General features: G+C 42.2%; 3 protein-coding genes across 7 annotated transcripts in view; all 3 read left to right on the plus strand.

Annotated features, from left to right (window-relative positions):
- The window catches only part of LOC115354154 (zinc finger MYM-type protein 4-like), a 36,864-nt gene extending 33,964 nt beyond the window's left edge, over positions 1–2,900 (plus strand). For all 5 annotated transcript variants that reach the window (XM_030044364.1, XM_030044368.1, XM_030044367.1 and 2 more), the window contains one exon: positions 126–2,900. In XM_030044364.1, coding sequence (XP_029900224.1) covers positions 126–312 — 187 coding nt within the window. In that variant the 3' untranslated portion in view covers positions 313–2,900. The remainder of the gene's footprint in view (positions 1–125) is intronic.
- Positions 2,901–4,951: 2,051 nt separating this feature from the next.
- On the plus strand, positions 4,952–19,618 carry nrde2 (NRDE-2, necessary for RNA interference, domain containing). Its single transcript, XM_030044390.1, has 19 exons — positions 4,952–5,074; positions 6,202–6,307; positions 6,468–6,677; positions 7,236–7,376; positions 7,633–7,898; positions 8,152–8,372; positions 9,445–9,666; positions 10,691–10,880; positions 11,838–11,971; positions 12,055–12,175; positions 12,621–12,793; positions 13,036–13,207; positions 13,877–14,097; positions 14,201–14,690; positions 15,539–15,942; positions 16,853–16,992; positions 17,825–17,966; positions 18,984–19,055; positions 19,226–19,618. Exons 1-19 carry the CDS (start codon positions 5,014–5,016, stop codon positions 19,349–19,351), a joined length of 3,612 nt encoding a protein of 1,203 aa, XP_029900250.1. The 5' UTR covers positions 4,952–5,013; the 3' UTR covers positions 19,352–19,618.
- A 3,262-nt stretch (positions 19,619–22,880) lies between these two features.
- The window catches only part of calm1a (calmodulin 1a), a 9,798-nt gene continuing 6,062 nt past the window's right edge, over positions 22,881–26,616 (plus strand). The window contains exon 1 of the mRNA XM_030044398.1: positions 22,881–23,028. Coding sequence (XP_029900258.1) covers positions 23,026–23,028 — 3 coding nt within the window. The 5' untranslated portion in view covers positions 22,881–23,025. The remainder of the gene's footprint in view (positions 23,029–26,616) is intronic.

The following is a 26,616-nucleotide window of genomic DNA, read 5'->3' on the forward strand; positions in this document are numbered from 1 at the left end:
TGTCATTATTAGTGATCTCCTTAATCCAGAAAACAGCAGTTTTTTTTTTTTGTTTGTGTTGAGCTTTAAGTGGAGGCTGAAACGTGGGGAAAATATGATTTAGGTTTCCTTTCTGACCCCAACAGTCCCTACTGGTACACCTGCCAGCCACTAGAGGCCAGCACCCTACAGAGCATGCTCACACGTATCCTGGCTGTCCGAGAGGTTCTCCAGGGGCAGGAAGCAGCCCAGCAGCAGCAGCAGACCTCCACATCCACAGCCTCTGCTGATGACAGCAGCTTACAGAGCCGTGGAGCCGATCCAGGACCCTAGATCTGTTACAGAGCGATGGAAAAACAGCACATTTCTTACCGATCTTCTCTGCGACAGTGACATTTCCCAATGAAGAACAGTGATTTAAAGCTGTACCTACACCAGTCCGGTCATGATGGATCGGTGCTGTCTCTGAAGTGGAAGCGGATGGACAGACACAACACAGTCCGCCAGACTTTCAGAGGCGGAACAGAATGAGACAAAAATCACAGAGCATTTTTTTAACGCAGACTATCAAAGTGTGAGATTGTTGTAAGCAGTTACCTCAGTAAACCATCCCCTCCTCACAAAGATGGACCATGAGTTTACATTCATCTGGACGCTGACAGATCTGCAAAAGGGAGTGTGAAATAGAGTGCATTGATACATTGTTTATCCATCTCATCCTCTTGATGGACAGTGATACAGAAAAGCTGCAATATCACCCATCCAGTCAAACCAGATTTTGGCCATCAGCCGTCAATATGGAATGTGTGTTGGGTTTATTTCCGATATTTGGTCCTCACCAACCCTGACGTGTCCACACTGTTTATACAGCGTTACAGAGTATTGTATTGGTGTAAGCAGCAGATACACCTGATGCAGACGTTCAGACTTGACTCCCCTCCAGCCCTGTCAGATGTGTTTATCGGGAAGCGAACGCAGGACACGGTTAGGCTGTGGTTGTGGCTCCTCTTTACATCTTTCTTCATTCAGAAGTGCTCTACAGATAAATCCTTTTTTTTTTTTTTTTTTTTTTTTCTTTTTCTTTTTCTAAGTCAAAGGATTGTAACCAGCCTTTGACCAGTACAGGCTGTTGCTGGCTGATAGCAACACTTTTGGAACCGAAACTGCCGACAGCTGGTGTTTCGTGCCAGTACACAGTATTTTTCAAATGTGATGGTTTTCATGCCAAAAACCTCCAAAAGAATTCCATTTGGAGTAATAAGTTTCCCCCAGAGCTTCACTTTTAACAAAGTGGCATACATGACGTGGAATATGATCTAAATTTCACATTCAGTTTAAAGGCTTCATCATATCCATCATATTGGAGGTGGACAGTACAGATTAGATGATACCAATTTTTAAAATAAAAAGTCCATATCTTGTTCAAAATACTATCGAGCCGTTGTATCAGTCGAACCTTGTAAAAACTTAAAAATCGTGACTGACTGTCCATATTATTATCCAACTGCCTGGTATTGTTCTTCCCTCTTCATGTTCTTGATCCATCATATGCGGCCTTATTTCCTTCCCAGCAACATTCCCTCCCTCCGTCACTTCTCTTTCATGTGCTCTTCATCCCAAACATTTGCCATTGTTCACACCAGTGTGCCCTACATAAAGTCCTTCAGGAAGACTTGCTCGGTAGCCACCTGCAGTGGAGTGCAAAATGACAAAATCTAAAGTCAAACCTTGACGCTCAGCTTCGTTAGGCTGATTTTTGAACCTTTAAAAATATGTTAAAAGCATAAATAGGAATGGGAGTCTGTGACAAATGTACTGGATTTGACACTGATCTCCGCTCCCTATATGCCTTTGTTTATTCCTGTATGCCCTATATTTTTGTGTGTGTCCTCATTACCTCTGCATTATTCCAGTCAGTATTCCTTCTTGTATCTATTTCTTCTGTTAGTGCCAACCTGTGCTCTTCTGGGACATTATTCCCTCTTTTGACCTTTTTTCCTTCCATATGCTTTTGTTCCACAACCTAAAGTAAAGCGAGGAAGTGGAGATGGAATAGTTTGGATTTTTTGTGTGTGTGTGTGTGTGTGTGTGTGTGTAACCTAAGTTTAAAGGAGTGCAACAAGTTTTTCATTGATGAAAACAGACACCAAAATCATGCACGTGCACCCGTAAAATCTGCACTTCAATACTCCATGCTAACGTTGCAGCATACTGTTGTTAAGTGATAATAGACCACTGGCATGATTCAGTGTTGGGCTGACTTTTTGGAAATAAAATGTTAGTGTTTTTTAACTATTTGAGCTGAGCAACATCATATTAATCGACTTTGCAGACAGCAGCCTCAAACTTTTTGAGTTGACTCTCCAGTAAGGGAAAATGCGTCATCATATTTTTGTAAATTTAGCCAAACTTGTGGCCAAAACATATCAGCTGTGCTACATGTCATGTAAGTCACCCACATTCCCTCAACATAATTTATGCGACAGAGTTAGCATGGAGCAGTGGAGTCTAAAATCTACCGGTTGATCATGGTTGTCCAATCCAACGTTCCAAAAACTCGGTGTAAGAATTCATGTTTGGACTGTACGTCCTCGACAGATACTGTACTACATACTGTAACACATTGTCATGGCTGCCAATGGAATATTAATGTTACAATAATGAATGTTGTCTCCAAGCTTTCGCTGGAAGATGAAAGACTGCTCAGGAGGAAAAAAAAATCTTCACAATCCCTCAAACAGTTGAACAGACGTTTTATGATTGTGCACAAAATGCTGTACCACCGTCAAGTATTAACAATTCATCCGATTCCTCCCTTTCCTTTGTTGCAAGATAAAGAATATCTGATGAAAGCATGATGGAAATGTATCATTGAGAATGTAATCCAAGTTTGTGCAGTTTTGAAGAATTCATTCACAAAATGTTGGTTTCCTCTGTGTGAAATTTAATTTTTGCTGTGCATGTGTAAATGTGTGTGCAAAATTGAACTTAGAATGAATGGTAGAATGTTGGGTTGTAGAGTTACAGGGGAGTCGACAACACTGTATTTGTATCTTCATTCCCTTCCATAGTGCAGCAAAACAGCTCCCAAAATAACACTTTATAACACATAAATGAAGTTGCGCAAAGCAGATTATTCCGATAAAAAAAAAAGTCCAGGTACCCATTTTTTAGGAAATTAAAAGGCTCTTGTTATTTTCCTATTGAGCTGGAAAGTAGATCTGGCAGGTGGAGGCTGCAGGAAAGGTATGCATAGTAACCTTGCACCACAAAGAATCGACGTAATAACACTTTAACAAATAATTGTAATTACACAAAAAAAGAATGGGTATCGGGATTTTTTTCCCCCCTATATTAGCGATGCTTTGTGCATGTTTGTTTATGTGCTAAAAGTGTTATTTTAGGAGCTGTTTTGCTGCACTGTGGAAGTGAAGAGAGGTTTGGAGATACATTTGATATTTTGAGGATTCATCTTTCTCCAGTTACCAAAAGATGTTAACCTCAATCTCGGTTCAGTTTGAGGAAGCTAGGTGGCGTCCACATTTTGATGCCTGAAATGTTGACAAGGGAGTCTTGAGATTACCTGACACAACACAAATATATAAACATTAGTATCATCTGTATAGCAATAGATGCCGAACTTTGGTGCCTAAGACATAACATGTATCGTGAGTACATACATGATATGGACAAAAGTATTACACTTACAGGAGCTTTTATGACCTTCCATTCTAAATCCATAGGCATTAATATGGAGTTGGTCCCTCATTTGCAGCTAGAACAGTTTCCACTCTTCTGGGAAGACTTTCTACAGGATTTTGGAGTGTGTCTGTGGGAATTTTTGCCTGTTCATCCAGAAGAGCAGTCATGAGGTCAGTCACTGATGTTGGACCAGAGGGTCTGGCTCACAATCTCTGTTCTAGTTCATCCCAAAGGTGTTGGATGGGGTTGAGGTTGGGGCTCTGCGTGGGCCAGTCAAGTTCTTCCACACCAAACTCAGGCAACCATGCCTTTATGGAGCTGCTTCGTGCACTGGGGCTCAGTCATGCTGGGACAGAAAAAGGTCTTCCCCAAACTGTTCCACAAAGCTGGAGGCATAGAATTGTCCAAAATGTGTTGGTGATTTAAGCATTAAGAAAAAACAAGCCTGTAGGACTTGGAGGGATACCCACAGTCAGACAGAGAGATGAAGGCAGCAGGAAAGAGAAAGGGAAAGACATAAGAAGGAGCAGGTTTTGTTGCATTTAAAACAATTACTTCAGACATTTTCTTGTTTGCTCCTGGTGAAAAACGTCTGGAATGCATTTCTGTTGCTGCATCCACCAGCTGCCTCATTAGAATCTGAGAGGGATAAAGAAGGACATAAAGGAGGGTGGGGCTATGAGACTGTGGCACACTGAAATTCTCCATGGAAACAGAGACCAAAGAATTCATTTCCTAGTTGACAGCTCTTTCAGACGACGTTTGGTCTGTGGTGGCCCTGGAATACACACACACACACACACACACACTAATGCACCTCCGTGGTCCCTAACACACTTACTTTAGCCTCAAGTTCTTTCAGAAAGCCTGTGGTGCTTTCAATTGCAGCATCACCTCTAGGAGAAACTCACATCTCATTTTAACACAAAGAACAAGTCACTCAAACATTAGTCTCACTATTCTTCTATGCTACTATCATATTCAATTTAAAGCTAACATTTATCCTAAACCCAAACCCTAAGGGGAGAAAGGTCAGAAAAAAATTTGGATGCACAGAGTTCAAATATTCATTATTAGATGTTCCATGTAAAAAAAAAAAAAAAAAAAAAAAAAGATTTAAATTCATCGCTCTTTCTGTGAACGTGATCGTGAAACAACCATACATGTGTGTGTTGAAGCTGTCATTTTACTTATTTCAAGAGGGACGTCCATATCTTTCATATTTCCAACAGAACTTGAACGCAGCATTACAACGCCGGGGTAAGCTGTCAGTTGTCGTCATATGCGCGCGACTATTTACATTCCTACAAACCTGCTGCAAACACGTCCCCCATGGCTCTGTTTCCAGCTTTTGCGGGAGTAACAGCTAACAAAGTCGACGATACGTCAAAAGGTTAACATGTGTTCAGTCGTTTTGTATCCGCTTTTGCTGTGTTTTGTTTCATTTCTTCCGTTTTGTTATTCAAAGTCGACAAAACTTCCCATAACAGCAGCTAGCTAATCTTGTAGCTAACGTCAGTTCATCGTTGTAGCTGAGTGCGAGACAGTTGACTGATGGTAACGAGTTTTAATTCAGTTTGTCCCGTCAGAGAGACAGTTTGTGGACATTTGACCTCGCATTGGATGGCTGAAACATTACCATGTGTTGTACATTGGGTACGGTCTAGCTACCAGGCACGGCAGAGCAGGTTTGGAATAGCCCTGTTCCTAAAAGAACATTACGTTCACCAAACCCAATGTAAAAATCAGATTATTTCTTGTTTTTGTTTATCCAAAGGCAAAGACATATAAAGTAAGTAGTTCAACTGGAAGCACGAATGAGTCGGATCCATTCGTATAAGTTCGGCTTACGTCCAATAGACCAAGAAGAATTTATTTAAGTGAAATTTAAACCTTAAGGTTAGTAGTGGCTCCAGTGTGATCCAAACAGCCTGTTAAGGCAAGGCAAGTGTATTTGTATGGCACGATTCATACTCAAATAAAATTCAGTGTACATGAAATACATGAAGCAAAATGAAACATTGAGAAAACATGAAAAGTTTAAAAACAATTCAAGCTGAAACAAAACAAGAAGAAAATATTATGATTACAAAGTGGTAATAACTTTGTGGTGGGTGGAAGTGAGCGATGTTAACTAATTCTGTGGTCAGTGACCTGCATGTCAAATTAATGATGTTTGTAAAGTCCACTGTCATGCAGTTTTCATATGTGAGGAATGTATATGGCCAATAAGCAGGATCATGTTAAAATGGTAAACTTTTAAATAGAGTTTGTCATACTGTTTTATCCATACCAGAAGCTTATGAGTATTAGTTAATCAGTTAATTATTAGCAGGGGAATTGGTCTGGTAAATACAACTACACCATTCCTAGTGTGTTGCTGCTTACCGTCCCTTCATCAGAGAGTGATTGAGCAACATCCTGTGTTACTGTATTGTTACTTATTGATCATCATGACATGCATATAAACCCTCTTATTGATTAATATACACACACTCTTTCTACACTCTCTCCTGTTAGAATTGGACTGGCTGTCCAATAAGAGTTTTCAGCCTGATGATGCCGTATTTCTTCACCAGCGGACTTTAGAGAGGACTAGCAAGAGGCAGACCGAAAAGGAATCGAGGTACAAAAGACTTCTTTTTGCACACAGGCAATAAAAAAATGTAGTTGTCATTTCCATGGTTAAGGTTACATTCAAGAAACCCTGTGGAAAATGTGTTTCCTTGTCACTTTGTCTCTGTCTCTGACTTGACTTCATGTTAACTCAGCTGTGTTTTCCTCAGTCTAGGCAAAGAGCTGAGCTCAGAGGAGGAGGAAGAGGAAGAGGAAGGTGATGTGCCACCTAAAAAGAAGAAAAAGAAGAAAGAAGAGAAGAAGAGAAAGAAAAAAAAGAAAAAGCATAAGAAGAGGAGTGGGAGATCTTCAGACAGCAGTGGCTCAGACTCGGACACCGTCTACCCTAGTGACCTGAAAAAGGAGCAGGAGAAGGACAGGTACACACACACACACATTATGCACTCTTGGATGACCACTCTCACTCTTTTGCAGTGTAGCTGTGGCTAAGTCCTATTTTTTAGCCGCTAAAGGTTGCTAATTACTCTTAACTGTTGAGATGTGGTCTCAGTCGTGTACTCAAAAAATACGATATAAAGTCTTTTTCCAATATTAGCAATAATAAGGTGTTTATTTCCTCCCAGTTGTCCCTATTCATGGTGTTTGCCACTTCCAATAAGTGTCAGTACAATCAGACATACTCAATCAAAACTCACACTGTACTCTGAGCACAGTCAAAAACTGCTTGCTTCCCTTTCATTAGCAACACCTGTGATTATTGGCCATAAACTGGAAAGCCCTGTGGCCGGCCTCGACCTTAACCACGAGCCACCTCGCATCATGGAGGAATATTACATCTCATTGCAAAACAAATACATAGCTCCTACAGTAGCACTGACTTAATTGTGCTCATCTGTGTGCTTGTCTCTGTGTGTGTGTGTGTGTGTGTGTGTGTGTGTGTGTGTGTGTGTGTGTGTGTGTGTGTGTGTGGCCTACAGGTCCCAGGCTGCTCCATTATCCAGTCGTTTCTTCTGGCTGGACGACCTCCAGTCTCCCACAGAGCAGCCATTCTGTTTGGACCGAAAACCAGACCCTGCCAACTGGACATACAAATCCCTGTACAGAGCGGACATAGCCAGGTAACACACACACACACACACACACACAATATTACTACCACTACTACTAAGCAACAAGTTACAACAGCAAATGTGAAAACTGTCATAACCTGGCTAAAGGTCAACACTGTTGTTTTTTATAGCATTCAGTGAGAGAGAATCATAGAATAGACATTTATTTGTATGAAAATGTTACTGATTGCATACAAAATTAATTCTAAAACTACCAGCCAGGTAACCAGAGCAGCATGTGTGTGTGTGTGTGTGTGTGTTGCAGGTACAGGAGGAAAGGCAGCTCGTCACTGGGTCTGGACCGTCACACCCAGGAAGTCAGCTGGGAGGAGTCAGAGCCAAACAAGAAAAACAAAGGTGGGGACAAGAAGAGAGCGGCCGACCGCTACTTCTCTTCAGCCAACCGCCAGCTGCTGCGGTCCGAGCCCACCGTGCCAACATTACCCAGGATTCCAGACTGCACTGATGTCACCGTCCCAACCTCTTTCCTTTCTCTGGGTGACGAGCAGGGAAAGGGTGAGGGGGAGACAGGTAAAAGATTCAAAGTTATTCAAACCCCCCTGTAAGTTAATGGAAAATGAATGTGATTAGGCTGATTTTCCTTGATGTGTACGTTTGACTGCAAGTGAGTGTCTCCAGACCATTCAGGATTTTCACCTCTCCCTAAGTCGGGTATGCTTTGGTCAAGAACACATTTCTGCATTCATAATATTTCAGAAACATACCTTCATCTTATCCCTCTAATCTTCCCACCTAACTTCAAACCTTTTTTGTGTTAACCCAGGTCAGAAAGTGCAGACATCGTCAGTCAATCCCCTTCGTGTGTATGACGCCTCGACTGCACTCTGGCTGCAAGGGAAGGGGCTGCAGGACCAGACTGACGTCCAGGATCAGCAGGCAGGGCAGAGCACCGCTCCTCTGGCCGGGAGAACAGAAGAGTTTAACAGGCGGCTCAGAGAACAACCAGCAGACACTCAGCTGTGGATCGAATTCATACGATACCAAGTAAGGCCTTTCTGTGTTTTTATTTTTCTGTGTTCAGCTCAGCTTGATTGTGCCCATCTTTCCTTAAATACAAATCACCTGTGAAGGCTAACACAGTTGTTTAAATGTTTAAATAATCACCATCCAAAAGTTTTTTTTTTGCCCTGTTACTGATGACACAACTTTCCCCTTCGCCGTCCATGTCAAAAACTTTTGGTACTGCTGTTTTTCCGCCACCAGCTGTAGGACAGTGATGTTAAATATGGAGCGGTATGGTCAAGTTGTTTTTTTTGTCACATAGGGGAAACAGCAAGGGTTTTATGTGTAGGGGATGAAAAATTGAAGGAGATGAATGAAATGCATGCATGCTTTCTTTTTTAAGACTATTTTTGTGTGTTTTGCCTTTATTTGATAGTGGAAAGTGGAGAGAGATGGGAAAGACTGGGAGGCAAAGGGGCAGGGCTCATTATAAGTTATGGCCTGCATTTGAACCCAACTTGAGGCAGTTACATGGCATGCATGTTAACCTCAACAACCCTGCCTGTCCCATCAGTGGGTTCATCATTGCTGCATGGCTGAGCTTTGTTCAAACCCTAAAACTCTGTTTTAAACTCCAGTCGAGATCCCAAGGTTTCCAAAGATGCCAAAAGGGAAATTGTGTATAAAATGATCCACAAGACATGTAGGTATTTTCTATTTAATGTAATGCTGCAGCCATAGAACAATAAAATCCTGGCGTTTGGCTATTTCAGCAGTGTACTGTAAGTGTCATGTAGCTTCAATGAAGTGTTGCGATATGGATGTGACATTGTCTTGTATGCATGTCAGTGTATGTCATATTGTTTATTTTCCAAGTTTGAAGCTACTTAAGGGGAAATTAAAATGAAAATCAGAGTTAAAGTGGTTAAGTGAGAAAATGTTCACAAAAGAACAAGAGCAACCAAAGTAGTATCATGATGGCCTCAAACCATCATAAATGTGTGAGCAGGTCCAAATCATTCCTTCTTCACCCTCAGGTTTGTTTGACTGTTAATCCCATATGATCTCAGTGCAGACTTTTATCATGTTTCTTCTTTTCTCTCTCCCTCTCCAGGATGAGCAGTGTGCAGCGAGCTTTGGAGGTGAAGGGGAGCAGCAGGGCGATGTCGCCGAGCATCGCAAGTCTTCCTACCGGGCCATATTGGAGAAAAAGCTGAGTATCGTGGAGCGCGCTGTGGCTGCCAACCCCTGCTGCATAGCCCTGCACCTGGAGAGACTCAGGATCTGCCAAGAGCTGTGGGAACCCTCAGTCCTGGCTAAAGAATGGAAGAAACTGGTCAGTCGTGAGAGGTTTTATGTTTCCATCTGTTTGAGTGTAGTGCTGCACTCACAATCACACCTGCAGCTCATTGGACCATAGTGCAAAGTCTGCTTTGTTGCCTTTTTGTATTTGGTTTGTTTAGGTTAACACTGCCTAGCTGTATGCCAGCCAGGGCTTGTAAAAAATAGCAAAATGGGCTCATGAGTAACTTGTTTACTAGATGGAGTCCACCTGTCTTTAAAGAATAAGTAAACCCCAAACCCTGTAATGGCTGAAAACAACCATATTGGAACTGCTCTCTGCTATTGGCTGATCTTGGTGCCAGGTGGTGTCACGATCTATATACGCTGCATCCCAGATGAGACGGTCAATTCCATTTTTGACTTGTAAATTCCAATCACCAAGTGTTATAGAGCAGGAGCTTGAGGAGATGATGTGAATAAATACCACCACTATGGTTTTAGCATGCTGATACACATTTTCTAGAAACCCACTGGTGACAGCTGGTCTTGCTTATCCACCTGGCGCTGAGTTTATGTGATTAACTTGTGTGGTTACGCACTGCAAGAAAAACATGTTCCATTAACATGGCATGTAGGAAATAAACTGATTGTTCACCCTTAACAGCTTAAAACAGCTTGATTGTTTTTCCAGTAACAATACAATAATACAGCGTCCTGTGGGTTGAAATGTTTGTGTGACCTCTCATACCGGCCTCTCGGTGAAGTTGGGGTTGTTCAGTTTTGTCCACGTTTCCTAGGTGGAACTGAGACTTCATGTGGCGTTCCACTGCATTTTTCCTTGTTGGAGGTTGGAAATTCCAGCTTTCTTTGTTGTCAAAATCAGCCAATGGCAGGCTAACTCTACCTAGTTCCTTTATTTCTAGTTTATTTGACATGCTGTTTGCACATTAATAACATTTCTGCAAATGTGTCGGAGTCAGCCAAAGACACAAGTTTTCATCTGCAGTCCCAGCGCAGGTAGTTACAAACAAACACTGACAGTGAAAACATCTTGTGTTTTATCTGTTGTATCTCAGGTGTTCCTCCATCCAAACAGTGCCCCCTTGTGGAGGGAGTACCTGCTGTTTACACAGAGCTACTTCAGCACCTTCACTGTGTCGAAGGTCAACGCTGCGTACGGGAAGTGTCTGAGCACGCTGAGTGCGGTGCGTGATGGCAGCATGGTGTCTCATCCTGCCCTGCCAGGCACTGAGGAGGACATGCTAGGTAACAGAAAAGTTTTTAACCACTTTTTACTTCAGAACAGCTTTTGATGAGCATATTCTTTTTCAGTACTGTCATTTGCTCCTGAAAGCAGCCCAGGACAAACGTATCAGCTGTCTTGGTCATGGGCACCAGTGCAGCTGTTGGTGTTGAAGTCGGGGAAAGAGTTGTACAGGCTTTCACTGGTCATGGCATTCCTGGAATATCAGTTGTGAGAGAGTTTTTTTTTTTCAATGTTTTCTCATTTTTGTGTTACTAGAAAGATCATAAAAACAGTTTTATATAATTATGTCACCATGAGGTTAGGGTTTAGAAGTGTGCTGGATTCGTAAAGAACCATACCAGTGATTTTACATCTTTAGCGAATCATCTAGAAATTGTGAATACTTTACGTTTCTGCTCATCTTTTCCCAAAGCAAGCAGTTGTATATTAGTCTTAATCAATTTTCCAACCTGTTATCCAGTCATTGGTTTCCATTCATTCCACTATGATATGAAAATGAACTTTCAGTGACTTCAAACTTTCTTCACACCAGTATTACATCACCGTATTAAAGTCATCCACATTAGTTTTCCTAAAAGCAGCAGCACTGTTGGGTTTTGATGACTTCAAATTGGGCGAAGGGAAACGGTTCCTTTGCCAGAAAATAGTTCCTAGGAAAACATTTGCTTTACACATAGAACTATCAGTTCTGTGGTTTATGAATGGCAGAATCAGAACATTATAAGGTGGGTGTTTCAACCAAAAATCAAATTAAAGGGTTAATTTAAAGGGATTTTGATTGTATACTGTCAAATCTGTAGTGCTCCGGCATGATGTGCAAAATGGTTTGTTGCAATGTAAAATGTGTGTAAATTGTAGTAAATGGGACAAACTCAGTCATTGGTATGGTCCTCTAATGAATTTTAGTGTCATTTTTTGTTGTTGTAATTGCCTGGTCCCCATCTCTTTCTTTCCAGATATCTTCAACCAGCAGTGTCATTTCCTGCGTCAGTGTGGTCACTCAGAGAAGGCAGTGTCTCTGTTTCAGGCTCTGATCGACTTCACCTTCTACAAACCTGACAGCGTACGAGACCTGCCCACCAAGCAGCAGGTACCCTTCCACACATCACCAACATAACAAAAAAGTCTGCCTGGTACTTTTGTGTATGTTTACATGTGCTTGGTTGTATACAGGTGGAATTCTTTGAACCGTTCTGGGACAGTGGGGAGGCTAGGGTTGGGGAGGCCGGGGCCAGAGGCTGGAAAGCCTGGATGCTCCAGCAGGAGAGAGGAGGGTGGCTACAGCCTAGTGCAGGTAAAACACACACACACACACAGAGTCTCTGTGAACGTGTTTCAATCCTCTCTTACTTCTGTTGTTAGATGAAAAGCATCTCCAAAACCTAAATGAAAAGAAGCAGCTCTATTATCAGTTTGGTGACCATTCTTAAATCTAAAAACTTCTTACATCTTGAAACATAGTGTTTGAAGACTGATACCAATAGTTTTTCTTTGGCTCGCTGATATTTTGGGCTAGTATTCAACATCGTGAAATCTGACTTATCTTTCTGCCAAGAAAAATAAAAACAAAGTGTACTCTGTGTCCAGCAGAATTACTCTTTGAAACAGCATTAAGAACATCATGGGCTGAAAATTCAACATTGAAACCCTAATAAAAATGAGTCAGGAAACCATCAGAGAACTGTGCTAAACTAAACTTAAACTTCTGTATGTGTGTGTGCGCATTTGGACGTGTTCAGATGACGACGACGAGGAGGAAGAAGAGGAGGAGGAGGTGAAGGATCGGAGCCAGCCCAGATGGACAATCTGGCTGGATGTCGAGTCATCTCGCGAAGCAGCTCATTGGCTGCCCTGGAGGCCCAACAAAACCAAGGGCCAATCAGAGGAGGACTGTGACGATCCAGACAGACAGGTACTGGGTGGGTGGACAGACAGATGGAGGGACAGAGGGAGGGGCAAAGAAGGAGACGGGTGGGTGGTAAACTCTTGTGCTATCCACTTAGTTGGCTGTTGGTAGAGGCACAAAGTTTGCTATTTAATGTGTCTTTGTTCACATGTGTTTGGAGCTCACTGTGAAATACAAGAAGCACATGAGGGCACATTTTGTCTTTCTTTGACTCTGTTTGACCTCTCTCTCCTTCCCTCCATCTCCAGGTGTTGTTTGATGACATCGGACCGTCTCTAATTTGTCTGTCTTCACCAGACCTGAAACTCCGTCTTCTTCTCCGCTTCTTGTCATTCCTGGGTCTCCCTGTGGACTCTGTGCTCTCTGCTGCCCCCTGTCAGCCAGGCCTGCTGCTGGAAGATCTCGCACTGCTCACTCAGGGTAAAAAGAAGAAGAATATAGAACGGGGATGTCGAACCATGTGCCATAGAGGGCCAGGAGGCTGCAGGTTGTCATTCCAACCAAAAACTACACCGGGTGATTTCTCTGATTAGAACTCTTCTCTGTTTGAGGGTGAGGTGAAAGCTGACATCACCTGGTGTAGTTTTTGGTTGGAATGAAAACTGTTGGCCCTCAATGGCACATGATTTGACACTCGTGATAGAGAAGAATATAAATTAACAAGAATTTTTCAGCATGTTTACTTCGCTTCACTAGAAACAGCTGTTCCGCTTAATTACATATCTGCATAATGATGAGACATTCCTGTTATCTCTTTTTGTCTGTGCATCCTTTCCATTTCACAAGCATTAATTATGCATCACTTGTCACGGCAGACGTCAGTAACGTCAACAGGTAAAGGTGGGCAAGTGAAGAAACCAAGACATTCTGTTGTCTCATATATTCAAAGGATGAAACTGCAATATTAGATGGAAAACAGCAGTGGTTTTAGCTTTCCAAATTTTCATATCGGTGTGAATAACTTCCCTCCACTTCAGCTGCTCGCCACTTCAGCTTCATTCAAGTTCTGTTGTGAGAAAGGTGTGTCAGCTTGAAGTGTGTAAGCAGAGAGAAGGAAGCCACAGTTCTCACTCCCATGTCTCTTTCCAGGCAAAGACCCCCAGCGACCTCTGACTTGCCATAACCTATGCCACCCAGGGGTCAACTCTGTGGGTCACATGACCACTCTCCAGGGAACCAGGAAGCGGGCAGGGCTTGGGAAGCAGGGGGAGGGGTTTGTCACCAGTGTGTTCAGTATGGTCCACCCACTCCTTCCTGCCCACCAGCAGGCTGTGCTGTCACTCAGCTGGATGCAGTACGAGAAACTCAAGGTAGGAGTTGCTTTGCCTGTATGTCCGAGTGTGTCTTGCAATTTGTGTTTTGTTAGGGAAAATAACAAGCTGTGCTGTGTGTGTGTGTGTGTATGTGTAATAGGTCATGCGCTGCTTGCATGGTGGCAACAAGAAGCGTCTCCGCTCTCAGGGCAAGAGCAGCAAGCGGGTTGCCAAGCGACTGCTCAAAGACGCGGACAACCGTTGGTCGCTAAGGCTGTGGCACGAATACGGCCACCTGGAGTGGCTGCTCGGTAACGTTGACGATGCTCGTAAAGTGTTCTCCACAGCAGCAGGGATGGGAGGAGCCAAAGGATTGAGCAGCCCCGCCCTCTGTGAGCTCTGCCTGCTGTGGGCCCAGCTGGAGGTGGAGGACGGAGGAAAAGAGAGAGGAGGCGGAGGACAGACTGAAACCACCACCTCCCCTGCTGTGTGTGTGTTAACCAGGCTAGCAGAGGGAACCTCCTCTTCCTCCTCACACTCCCTGTCCCCGGTCTCCATCCTAAAAGCCAGGAAGGCATATGACCACGCTCTGACAGCCAGCCTACATGCCCTGGGCCAAGAACTCCACAACTCTCAAGCAAACAGAAAAGGTACATTTTCTCAGCCACTTGTGTGTGCTTTCCTCCCCCTGTGACTGCTGTCATTCACAGTGCTGACTGTAACATCAGAGATTCATTAGGATGTTAATTTTAACCTCTGCCTGCCTCTACACTTAATGTTCCACCTTGTGCCATCAGTCAGAATTTCGAGGAACTCTCCTTGGTTGCTTTACAGCATAAAAGGAAACTGCTTTGTGGCAGGAAGAGGAAGAGATATTCTTTCTGTTTTCTTCTTCTGAGTCAAGTCATTTTCAGGGGAGCAGTGGGGTTTATGGGAGTTGTGGCCGTATTTTTTTTTTTTATAACCCTTTTTTTTTTATAACTAATATCACTGACACGAGATAGAGGTACCATGGTGTCATTTGTCCTTCTAGTTACACCAAGGTATTGCAGTTAATTTGATAAAGACATATTAATGTTTAAAAATGCAACACACCGCAGGAATCCAGGCCAAAAGTCCATCTGTATCTCTGCATCTCTGTCTAGTTATTTGCTCATTTTATCTATCAAACCATTCATGCCTCTCACTTAATATCTCAGACACCAGTGATTGGATTTTGACAAAAGTTTGAGGAAATGATGCATCTCACCTCTGCAGTGCTGCTGCAGCTTGACTCAGTGGGTGAGTGGAATCATTTGCTTTAGGAAATGTGTTAAATGTTGCCTTGTTTGAAGGTTGCATTTACCCCCACACGGTCTAACATGCCTTGAAACTGAGGTTACTGTGACTACAGGATGTTTTTCTAGTATTTGGCATTTGCTACTCCCACAGGACACGATTGAATCTGCAATTAAATTATTATTTCAACTTATTTGTCATCCTGTCATGTCACCTGCAGGGCAAGAAGACACACTGGGAGAGGAGCTGAGGCTGAGAGGCCTGGTGGGCTGCTACGCTCTGTTCCAGTACCTCACCGTGGGTGTGCAGGCCGCTGACACCGTCTACAGCCAGGCCCGGGAGAGAATGGAGGGGCTGCACCGCACACTAACACCAGACGATGCCACACAGCCCAACAACAGCAAAGAATCCAAACATGCTGGCACTGATGCTAACCACACAGACTCCAGGCTCTCTGCTGCCAGGCTAGCTTGTGAGTGTGAGGCGTTAGCAGTGCAGCATGCAGCGTTGCTAAGATACCACACCAGCACCAGCGTGTTTCCCCTGGCCACACTGAGACAGACGCTGACCTCTGCCCTCTCTGTCTGGGGAGGCAGTGCACCCCTCTGGAGCATTTACATCCAGGTAACACTGAGCTTTGTTAACCAGCTGCCAAACTTTGTTTCACTTTGCTCAACAACATCTCATCATCATGGGGGTGGCATTATCGTCTAGAAATAAAGGGACATGGCAGAGAATTTTAATGGGTTTCAGTAGACATGCATTTGTTTCTCCAACAACATCAAAATGTTTGACAGAGGACGAGACAAATGTGTTGACCACAATTTGAAAATTTATGCCTGCTTCAAGCTGGAAGAGGCAGAAAACAGGACGTCTGCAAAAGTCTTAAATGTATTCAGTTAAATTTTGTAAATATTAGGCACTAAAGGTCATTAAAGTCTTACATTTGAATTTATGAGGTCTTATTTTTCCAGACTTTTTTATGAAATGTAATTAATCCATCATTTATTTTATTTTTGTCAAAATTAGTCAAACTCTTCTGCGTGAAAGTCAACATTTCTAGTGTTACAAAACTCCAAACCTACTGCTGAACTGAATTCTGTCTTTGTTCTGACATGCTACCTTGGACTTACCTGCCCCATGTTCAGCATAAACAAAAAAAAGGCCTGGTTAGATTTATTTCCCCAAGCAGCAGATTGCTATCTAAGCTAAAAGATTCTGTTAGAGCCATGTAGTCAATAACCCAACATATTCCCCACTAAAAAACTGACATCAGCACAAGACCAAATTTATAGTACTTGCTTCTAAAGTTATCTGCAGTGCTCATTACAGTTCTCCAAGCTCCAAGTCTTAAATTGTGTTAAAACTGATCTTGAAAAAGTCTTAAAGTATTAATTTTAACTCCTGTGTACACTGTGTACAAGCTCCCTGTTGACCCAGGAGTTTATATAGAGTCATATTTAAGTTGGTGGTGAATGTCGAGGATCCATGCTTGTTTGTTTTGGATCCACTCCTTCTTCAACCTGTTTTTCAGGTGGAGAATCATTACCATAGTGCCGGCCGAGCACGACGCTTTTTTCACTCCGTGATCAGGGGCAGCAGCAGTGTGGTGCCACGCCTCTTTGCCATTGTTGCCGAGCAACAGAGGAAGCAGCTGGTGGATGCTGCTCAGAGGTAGGAGCAGAAAGGATGATGGGTAGATGCAGGTTTCTGCTGCATGCACTTTGTATGGGAATAACCATCGCAACAAGTGGGACATTTTCACAGCCTCATGTTCTTTTGGAGCCATGAGGATTGCTGTGAGCTATAGACTTCAGTTGCTGCTTATCAGTTTTTCCCCACATAACATGCATGATCTGCATGGTTTTCTTGTTAAACAAATAGGTCTGTGTCATCCCCTACATTGAGTAGAGATATTTCCTTGTTTCTGAGATCAGAATTTTGGAAGTTTAAGAAATCTGGGTCCATCACCAAGCCACAATTTACCAAGTGAAAGCCAAGGTGAATAGGATTTTCCTATATGACGTGAAGGCAGCATGAAAAAGCAAGGAAATGCAAGTTTGATTTTTTTAAACATTTACTTTTTTATATATTACCATTTTCCAAAAGGTGAGGCACATCTGTTAGATATCATTATTGTATCTTAAGTGTTACTTAATGCTTTCTTGTTGTGTTTCTTTCCTTTCTCTCTTTTTTCCTTGTGTCTCCACCTGTTCTTGCTGAAAACTCTGTCCGGCAGTATGTGGGCAGTTTACTCATGTTTACACCTAAAAATAAGGCACATGCAACCTAGAAAAATAGTATATATGAAACACTTTCACACATTTCTCAACATTTTAGAGATGATGCGTTCCTCAACCTCTGTTAGAACAAAACTGTGTTTCATGTAAATGCCGCTGCGGGTCACTAAGTTGAAAATGGCTTCCTTATGCCATTGTTTGAGCGATGCTAGGGGCAGTTCAGTATCACCACCTGAATGTCACTCCTTCCTCTCGGGTGTCTGTAGGTCTGGTTGCGGTGATGCTGCCCTGCCCATCCTGCCAGAGAATGGCCTTAGCAACCGTATCCGGGGCCTGTTTGAGAACACCATAGCAACAGAGATGGGTGCTCACTGTCCGCTGCTCTGGAGGATGTACATGCATTTCCTGGTGAGACAGGAAATAACACTCACACACACACACACAGTTTTACTATGCTTGTGTGATTTCTTTCCTCCTGTCATCCAGTCACACTCACACTGCCATGGCCACAAGCCTGACTGATATTACGTTGGACAAATCCCTGCTCATGTAGGATAGATTTGGCTTTTCTCCACTAAGACGACAGCAACAAAAAGTTTGGAGGGGTTGTACTACACAGGTAGTGAGTGATATATTATTTTTATACCAAAAAAATCACAAGTAGTAAGCTAAAATGGATTCAAGACAAGCAGGTGGGTGGCAAGATGGTTTTGAAAGTGTTGAATAGCACTGTACCTGTCTAATGATGCTTATTAATACAAGGATAGACCTGAACATCTCTCAGTGTCCCATTTGAAATGGAGAGACTTTTTCTGTCAGAAAGCTTCAGCGTTTCATTTTGGTTCAGACTGTTCAGTCCTGGTTCCGCAATACGGCACATTAACTTTTCCAGGAATAATTAAATTATATCTCAACATTATTAGATAGAAGCTGAACTTATGTCATGATCTGCAGAGCAACCAATACATGTGTGTAGCAGGGCTTGTTTTGTACCTGTTTTATCTCACTTCACAAAAGTCCATTTCATCAATAAAAGTCACCTCTGGTATATTAGATCTCAACAGTGAGGAACATGTTAAAGGCAGTCCATCATGAACTGAAACAGAGAAAATGTGTTGATGGGAATCGTGGGAAAATGCTGTCACAGAGTAGTTTGCATGTTTCTCCTTATTTAGCCCTACCTTTAGAATGGGTCCTTGGTTATCAGGACAAACAAAATGTCCTCACTTTGCATAATTATCTCCATTTGCTTCCTTTCTGTCATTTTCCAAATATTGACCTAAGGATAGTACTACAAGAACTCTCACACAGTAAGCTCAGCCTAAGTGGAATTATGTTGTATTCACGTCAGTATACAAATATTGGCTGTCAGTGAGGTTTTACACGTGTGTGTGTACATTTGTTTTGATATGTGTGTGTTTGCAGGTTTCAGAGGGGAACGTGGATAAGGCTAGAGGGATCTTCTACAAGGCTTTACAGAATATTCCCTGGGCCAAGGTGAGACGCACAGCCTTCACAAAGAGCTTTCCTATCAGATTATCACTGTTCCCCTTCCTCTGCATGTTTTAATTCTACAGTAAATTAATTCTGTCACGCTGTCTCTCTCTCTCTTTGTGTTTATGCCTGGCTCTGCGTCTGTGTGTGTGTGTGCGTGTGTGTGTGATCAGGGTTTGTACATGGATGCAGTGCGGCTGTTCCCTGAGCACTTGCAGGAGTTTGTAGATCTGATGACTGAGAAGGAGCTCCGCCTCAGGCTGCCTTTAGAAGAGCTGGATATTCTGCTGGAGGACTGAAGACAAACACACTCGCCATTCAAGAGCCAACTTTCTCATCCATTTTGCTGATGACATGCCCACCTACTGTCTGGCACACTGGATGGCAAGGACAGGACACTCGTACACACAAAGGCACATCAACTGAGATGTTTTTAGGCTATACACACCGCTCAGAGAGTCAAAGAACCATCGTGTCTACATAATGTCTGGAAAAATGCTTTATTTTTACACTAAACCACTGATGGTGTTTTAGTACTTGTCAATAAAACTGATTCTTGCCTGGTTGCTGCTTGCATCATAGCTTTGTTTTTACAGATTTTTAATTAGCACTGCTCAAACACCCTGACCTCTCACATGTATACACAGCTAACACACACGCACGCTTAGTTCGAAAACGGAGAACAAGCAACATTCAGCATCAAAGGATGAAAATCAGTAAATACTGAGAGGTGGGGGGGTGGGGACGCTGGAGAGTTCTCCTTATGACATGAATCAGGAAAAACCAGGGTTTGCAAAGTAGATAAGAGTGAAAATGTTCAAATGTTGACATACTTTATCCAAAATTTAAGAGGAAAAGGACAGACTGATCTGAGACGCAAGTAAATAAAATAAAAATTGCAAATTCCAAATTTCCATCATGCAACACTAACATAAAGGATCCATGGGAGGTTTCTGAACCCCTGGAATAGGAGACGTCATTCTGTTACGGTGATGATGATGACCTAACCCTCCTGTTACACGCAAATTTACCAACATTTATAAGCCTTGCGGTCAGTTTTACCCCAGGTACTTGGTGTTTCTTGTTGCCTACCTAAATAGCCTTCTAAATAATACAATCTCCCCCACTTTTCCCCCCCAGATGTTTTATGAGCTGGACTGGTTCTCGCATGTTATTGTTCCTCAGCGCCATCCAAAACAACTAAAACAAATGTGTGCAAAATGTTGATATTTCTTATGTTTTTATAGGCCCACAGCTAAAAAATCAGGGGTCAGATATACCCTAAAGAAGCACAGATGAGTCACTGACATTGAAAACATGTTAGTTTGACTTTTACCCAGTTGTCCCCATTAAATTAGGAATAGTCATTAAATAAGAAGCAAAAAATGTATTTCTAATTTATTTAGAAGCATTAAACACTGAATGGTGTCAAGAAACTGAACCCAAAGATAACAGGAGGGTTAAGAGTTTGTCAGAGTGGCTGCAAACTAGTTAGCTGATGTATAGTTTATAGTAGATTAAACTTTTCTTCAGATTAAGTTTGGGAAACTTTTTTGAGTTGGAGTGTTAATTTGTGGCAGTGTTAGTTTTCTGTTGAATCCCTTGTGTGCGATTCAAGGGTAAAACCTGGACCACATGGGTCATTAGTTATAACCTCGCCCTCTAAAGTATAACATTTTCACTTAATAAAACGAGAAGTAACTTAACTGGATTGTTTTATCAGTCTCTCACTGCGATAAGTAAAGTTTAGTTCATATTTCCAGTCTACAATACAGTAAGTTACTTGCTCGACGTGCCTGTCAGTGTTACTCATAACGTTAAGATGATCACATAAATCTGGTTGCGATGTATCCGTCCACTTCTCTCCGTCGCGCTGCGGCTTTGACGCATTGCAGATCCGGCCTGGCCAATCACAGGCCTCTGTACAGTGCACAGACTATTGCAGGTCCGCTCCGTCCAATCAGACGCCGTTTCTCAAAAAATAAACCCGCAACTTCCACCATCAGCCGCGCTGTTTATAACGTATCCTTCCGCCCGCATAAAACTAAGCGTACTACAAAATAGTCCGCCAGTGTGCCTGTTTGGCCGGCCACGCGGGGAAATACAGAGTCTAAAGCAGATATAGCAGCCGTGTGCTGGGGCGGTGGCGTGTTATGTAATCCAAAAAATGTTCAAACATAACTTCATTCAGGAGTAAAGCAAACTTTATATCACTTATTTACCTTTTTTATTTGCAGGCCAGTTGTAATCTGACATTAACAGTGGTATAAAGTGGAATATGCTAATATGGAGGGTGAACTACCTTGGTGAGGGAAAACAACACTCACATGTCAGTGCAGCTTGCCAGTCATCCAGGTCATGGTAATCCAAGGAGAGCTGAATCGAGGGCAACTAGACGTGCTTGTCGATTCTTGGTTTCACTTCCCACCCACCCTCCTGGGAGAACAGTCTCATAATTTATCCTAGCCATTGTTTGTGAGTTATTACATGAGCATGGTATGCCTGCATTGTGGCTCAGGTGCCAGGTGTCACAGCCCCTGGCTAAGAGGCATTGGCAGACTTTGTGTCAGGTGGTGAAATGAGTTGCTACATGTAAAATAACACAATGGCTACCTGGAAGTGTACTCACAGGACTGAAGCCTACATGAATATCAATTTAAAAAGGAAAAACTCATGTTTTTTTCTGTGGATTTTCTTTGGATGATAACTCATTATTTATGAGAAACTGTCTACCAAAATACAGCTAATACAAATAGTGATTACAGACTGTCCTTAGCTATTATTATTATATTCTTGTACCTGTCTGATTCACATTTCAACTCAGATTAAAGCAAATGCCCAGCATAATTTCCGTCCTCTGTTATATGATCTAATATGATGATTCTGCTATGCAGCCACAAAAAAAAAAAAAAAAAAACCTGTGAAGTAAGGCTAGCCTATGCAGCAAAATCACACAACCCACACAAAGTTTAGTATAGCAAGGGGGCTGAAGGGCATGGTCCCCTGGTTTATTATAGATACATTCCTTGAGAAAATATAACACCAAACTCTGCAAGCTCCTGTATGTGGCTCTATAGTCTTTACTGATCTATAGTTTATCATGGATGATGTATATCTGACTTAAAGGTGCTCCAGTTCCCATGAAAGTGTTGGTGTTGGTTTTGTTGGCCAAAACATGACATCCACAGTGTAACAGAGGAAATCTGGCCTGGGCTGGGCTGGAAGAGGCCTAAAAACTAATGACAACTTTACAGGCCCTGAACGCCTCGCAGTATGTTATCATTAGTTATCATTTAGTTTTGTCAGCCAATGATTGGGCCCATATGGCCATTAGTGCTCACAACAAAGCTCTGGAAATCCCAGAGTCTTGCTACTGGTAATTGTCACTGCTATTTGAAGAGCAGGAATGTTAATGCGGCTCCTCTGCTCCCAGTTCTTAATGTGGGCTAATGAAAAATCCCTTAAACTTCCTTTCAACTTCCCTTAAGAATTTCGCTTGAGGTTGATGGGGGCAAATATGGAGATGATATCAAAACAGCCATATTGGCTGTGTTTGAGCTGTAGGGTTTACTTCCTTGATGCACTTACCTTAAAAAAAAAAAAAAAAAAAAAATCAAGGCACATATTTTATATTCTTGTTTCCTTTTCTATTTCATATAGTTTATTTATTTAGTTTATTTATTCTTTGGAATTGGAGCAACTGCAAGTGTTAAGTGTTTCTGACTCTGACTCTGATTCGGACTCTCAAATCACTAAACAGAGAGAGAGAGAGAGAGAGAGAGAGAGAGAGAGAGAGAGAGAGACGCGGAAGTGAGTGAGCGACACTACCCTCAGTGCGGAGGAATACAGTGAGCCGTGCAGCGGTGCTTCGCCCTCTCTGCCCTCCTCCAAGCAGCCGTGCTGTTCAGTGGCAACTGTCCATTTCCTCTCCCCTTAGCGTTAGCAAACCAGCTTATCCAGCACCTAAACGGACATGGTGAGTACTTACTAGTCATCTTTTGGAATATATACTACTTAGAAATGTATTAAATCGACTGCATGTGCGACGGTGATGTTTCAAATTGGATGTTTGTTTCGCTGAGATGTGTGTACGCCTCTGTTGCAGGGGCTTTGTGGAGCAGGCTCGGTGCACCGTTAGCTAGCTAGCCAACCAGCGCCAGTTAGCGTTTGGCAGAGTGCGGCGGCTCGGCGCGGCTCTCCGGCTCTCCTCTCCTCTCGTCTCTTCTCCTCTCCTGTGTTTGTACGAGGCTTACTGCCCTGTAAACACCGCACAGCGCCCAGCCGTGACATGGTAGTAGTTGTTAATCCACCCGTAATGTGTGTAACACTATTTACAGATGGCCACATAACTGGCATTGGTTATGGCGGGCCAGTTACGAGCCGATGTTAGCCTTACTGCTAATGTTACAATGTTACATCTGCAAAGACAAGATAACTTATCACACATAGATAAATAGACGCATTGTATTGATTTCATATTGCAGAAATCTTTTGTTTACAGCAACAGGTTATCCAGGCATTGCATGGGAACAGTAAATGTACTATGAATAAACACAAAAACACTGGAGTGTGAGTGTGTGTGTGTGTGTGTGTGTGTGTGTGTGTGTATATATATATATATATATATATATATATATATATATATATATACACACACACACACACAACATTATGTCTACCGCCTCTATAACAGTAACTCTGGATTTAGCTGGGAATAGTCATTTTAAAGCACGATTTTGTAATCTGAATCCTTCCTGCGCACTATCAGATTTTTAGTTAACGTGTTGCTTCGGTATACCCGCATTACGGTGTACACTTGGATTTGAACGTAGCTTTCGAAGGCGATGACCTGAAGCTATTATTATCTTTGTTTGGTCATGTTTATGAAAAGGATCGGTTGTGTATTCTTATTAGTACATGTCAAGAAAATGCCCTTGTTAGAGTCTCTGCTGTTTCACCTGTCCGTTTGAAAATAATAAGCCAGGCTGAAGAAAACACTGTAAACAGTGATATTAGGTTTTAAATAAAACTGAACGTGAACTTGAACTTGAAGGGAAAATACAGCACCTCATTAAATGCAGGTGTTAGACCTTTCCTGGCTCTTTCCAAGTTGTGCTTCAGGACTCAAATTGCAAATTGTCCAAGAATGTCATCCTCCTCTCTGCTGGCAAGGGAGCAGCTCCAGAAAGCAATGGCATCCCAGATTGGAGTCTTTTTTTTTTTTTTTTTTTTTTTTTTTTTTTTTGGCTTACATTCACATACACATTCAGTGCTCTGTGGTCATGGGAATAATCTGTTTGTTATGTTGTAGGGTGGACCTTTGTTTTAGGCTCCTTGCAAGTTCTCCATACACACAAACCACATAATCTGTTGACTAAATTGTAGTCCCCTGGCTTTTCCATCATGCTGGGAGTATTGTACTCTGGTTCAATAAACTTCCTCAGCTGCATAAATACTTGACCTCCAGCAAAGCGTGCACCAACATGTCACTCAAGTTCATGAAGGAATTTTTTTCCCCCAGGATCACATTTTGAGTACTATATGAATTGCTGATTAGTTTACTAGTAGTTCTTGTTAAAACACATATTACGAAATGTCTGCGTTCCACAAGGTTTTGTGTGGCCCCTGTTAAATGGGCGAGTGCCAGTCTTTCTTGATTGAGTGCCAGTTTTGCTCAACACAGTCAGCTTAAAAACAATGCAAAGTCTTGCCTTTAAATTGTCAAGATATTATTTTTTCTTTGTAGCTTGTCGTTGTCACTTCAGTCAGCCCAGGTTGTATATAGCAGGCCGCAAAACAAGACAGCAGATAATTATTTAATTGCATCAAAGTTAAATAATGCAAAGTTAAATAATACAAAATGAGTATTAACATTTTTCTTTATAGTGTTTAATCTCAATTGCTCTCATTCCTGGCAACTCCTGATGTTGGCTAAATTTATTTGCATTTGAAATCATATTAGTTTTGATTATTTGATGATTAAAGTCAAGTTTTAAAATGTTAAAACAATGACTGTTTCAGTATTCCCATCTGCACTGATGTTGCCCCTGGGCATTTTGTCACCTTACAGGCTCCTGTCATATTGTATTCCAAAGCTCCCTGCTAGGTTACCATAATAACTTTATAGTTGTGTTGTGGTTGCTGTTGTTGCCTGATTGTACCCACCCAGAGGCTGTTGCATCACCGGAGACTTTGTTAGCCTGAAGCCTCCTGGTATAATATTCAATTAGACCTGTTGCCTGGCAACATAATGCAGTTTCAGCCAGTATTTTTTAGTAACAAATTTGGTTCCCGGAAGGAGTAACTAAATCACTTAAGTGTGAGGCTTCAGTGTTGCCTCACAGTTTTCACCTTTTTATTATTTTTTTTTTTTTTACTTGACAGTATCTGAGAGTGTGAGTCACATGTGCTTATTGTGAGGCTGCAGAGAGGAGTATACATACCTCTGCTGCCCAGGATCGGTTTACTTTAGTTGAAGAGTTTGATCGTGGGGTCCTTGTGATGGCATGACTAAGGTCCACACAGCTCTGGGTCAAAACGTAGACGGACCTGTGGCTGTCTGGGCTGACAAGCACTCTTAATTTTAGGTCAAGTGTATATATACAAAATTTGGTAAAATGTGTAATCCATGAGATGCAGCTTTCAACCATGATGGAGCATTTGGTGTCATGTCTCTGCTGCGAATGTCCTTCTGATAGGTAGGTAAAGGTATCAGTGATATACTTTTTACTATACAGTTAGCACAGTATAATGCAGTATTATGGATTTTACTCAAGACTGATGTCCTTCAGTTGAAGCATCAAAAATGTTTGGGCAACACTTATCATGAAGTTAAAATGAAACTGTCCAAGAAACACTTTGTATTAAATATGACCACAGAGAATTGTCAAGAATCAGTCATAAGTCATTCATTGAAAAGCGAAGGCAGAATCAGTCCAATTAAATACAACTGCCAAATCTGTCAGGTTGTTAAATTCCTTTCTTTATCTTTGGTTTCTATGAAGCTTCAAATATACAGCCTACAAGCGCACATACTAGCACACACATTTACATGCACTCACTGACAGGACTGTGGTGTGGATTGCCAGGCATTGCAGCACCTTGTGAGGAATTTGGCCCGGATATGAGAGCAGTTTAGCAGCTTGTTACCATCTCCAGAGAGACCACTACACATGCTACACATGCTCGAATGAACGCAGTCTCTCCTTTCTTGACACATGCACACCATTAACCACATTCTGAAAGTCTCATTATGATTGCATGGCAGTACGTTGTTAAAACATTAAGCTTCAGCCATAATCTTCAACTCTCCTCGTTTTCTGTTTTCTTGTCGAGACCGATTATCATGGCGCATTTATGTCACGTGCTACAGAATTACTGGACATTAACCTTAGCTGAAAATTTCCTGATGGATGATTTCTTGGTATTTGACAGTGATAGCTGTCAGTTTGCCTGTTAACTGTAGAAACCCCTGTACAATTCCAGTTCTATTCAGTTCTGTTTCTGCGGTGCAAATGTTGCTTAACTGACCTTAAGGTTTGTAAGGAGAGCAGAACAGTCCGTA

Source organism: Myripristis murdjan, chromosome 22, assembly GCF_902150065.1.
Source record: "Myripristis murdjan chromosome 22, fMyrMur1.1, whole genome shotgun sequence".
Lineage (NCBI taxonomy): Eukaryota > Metazoa > Chordata > Actinopteri > Holocentriformes > Holocentridae > Myripristis > Myripristis murdjan.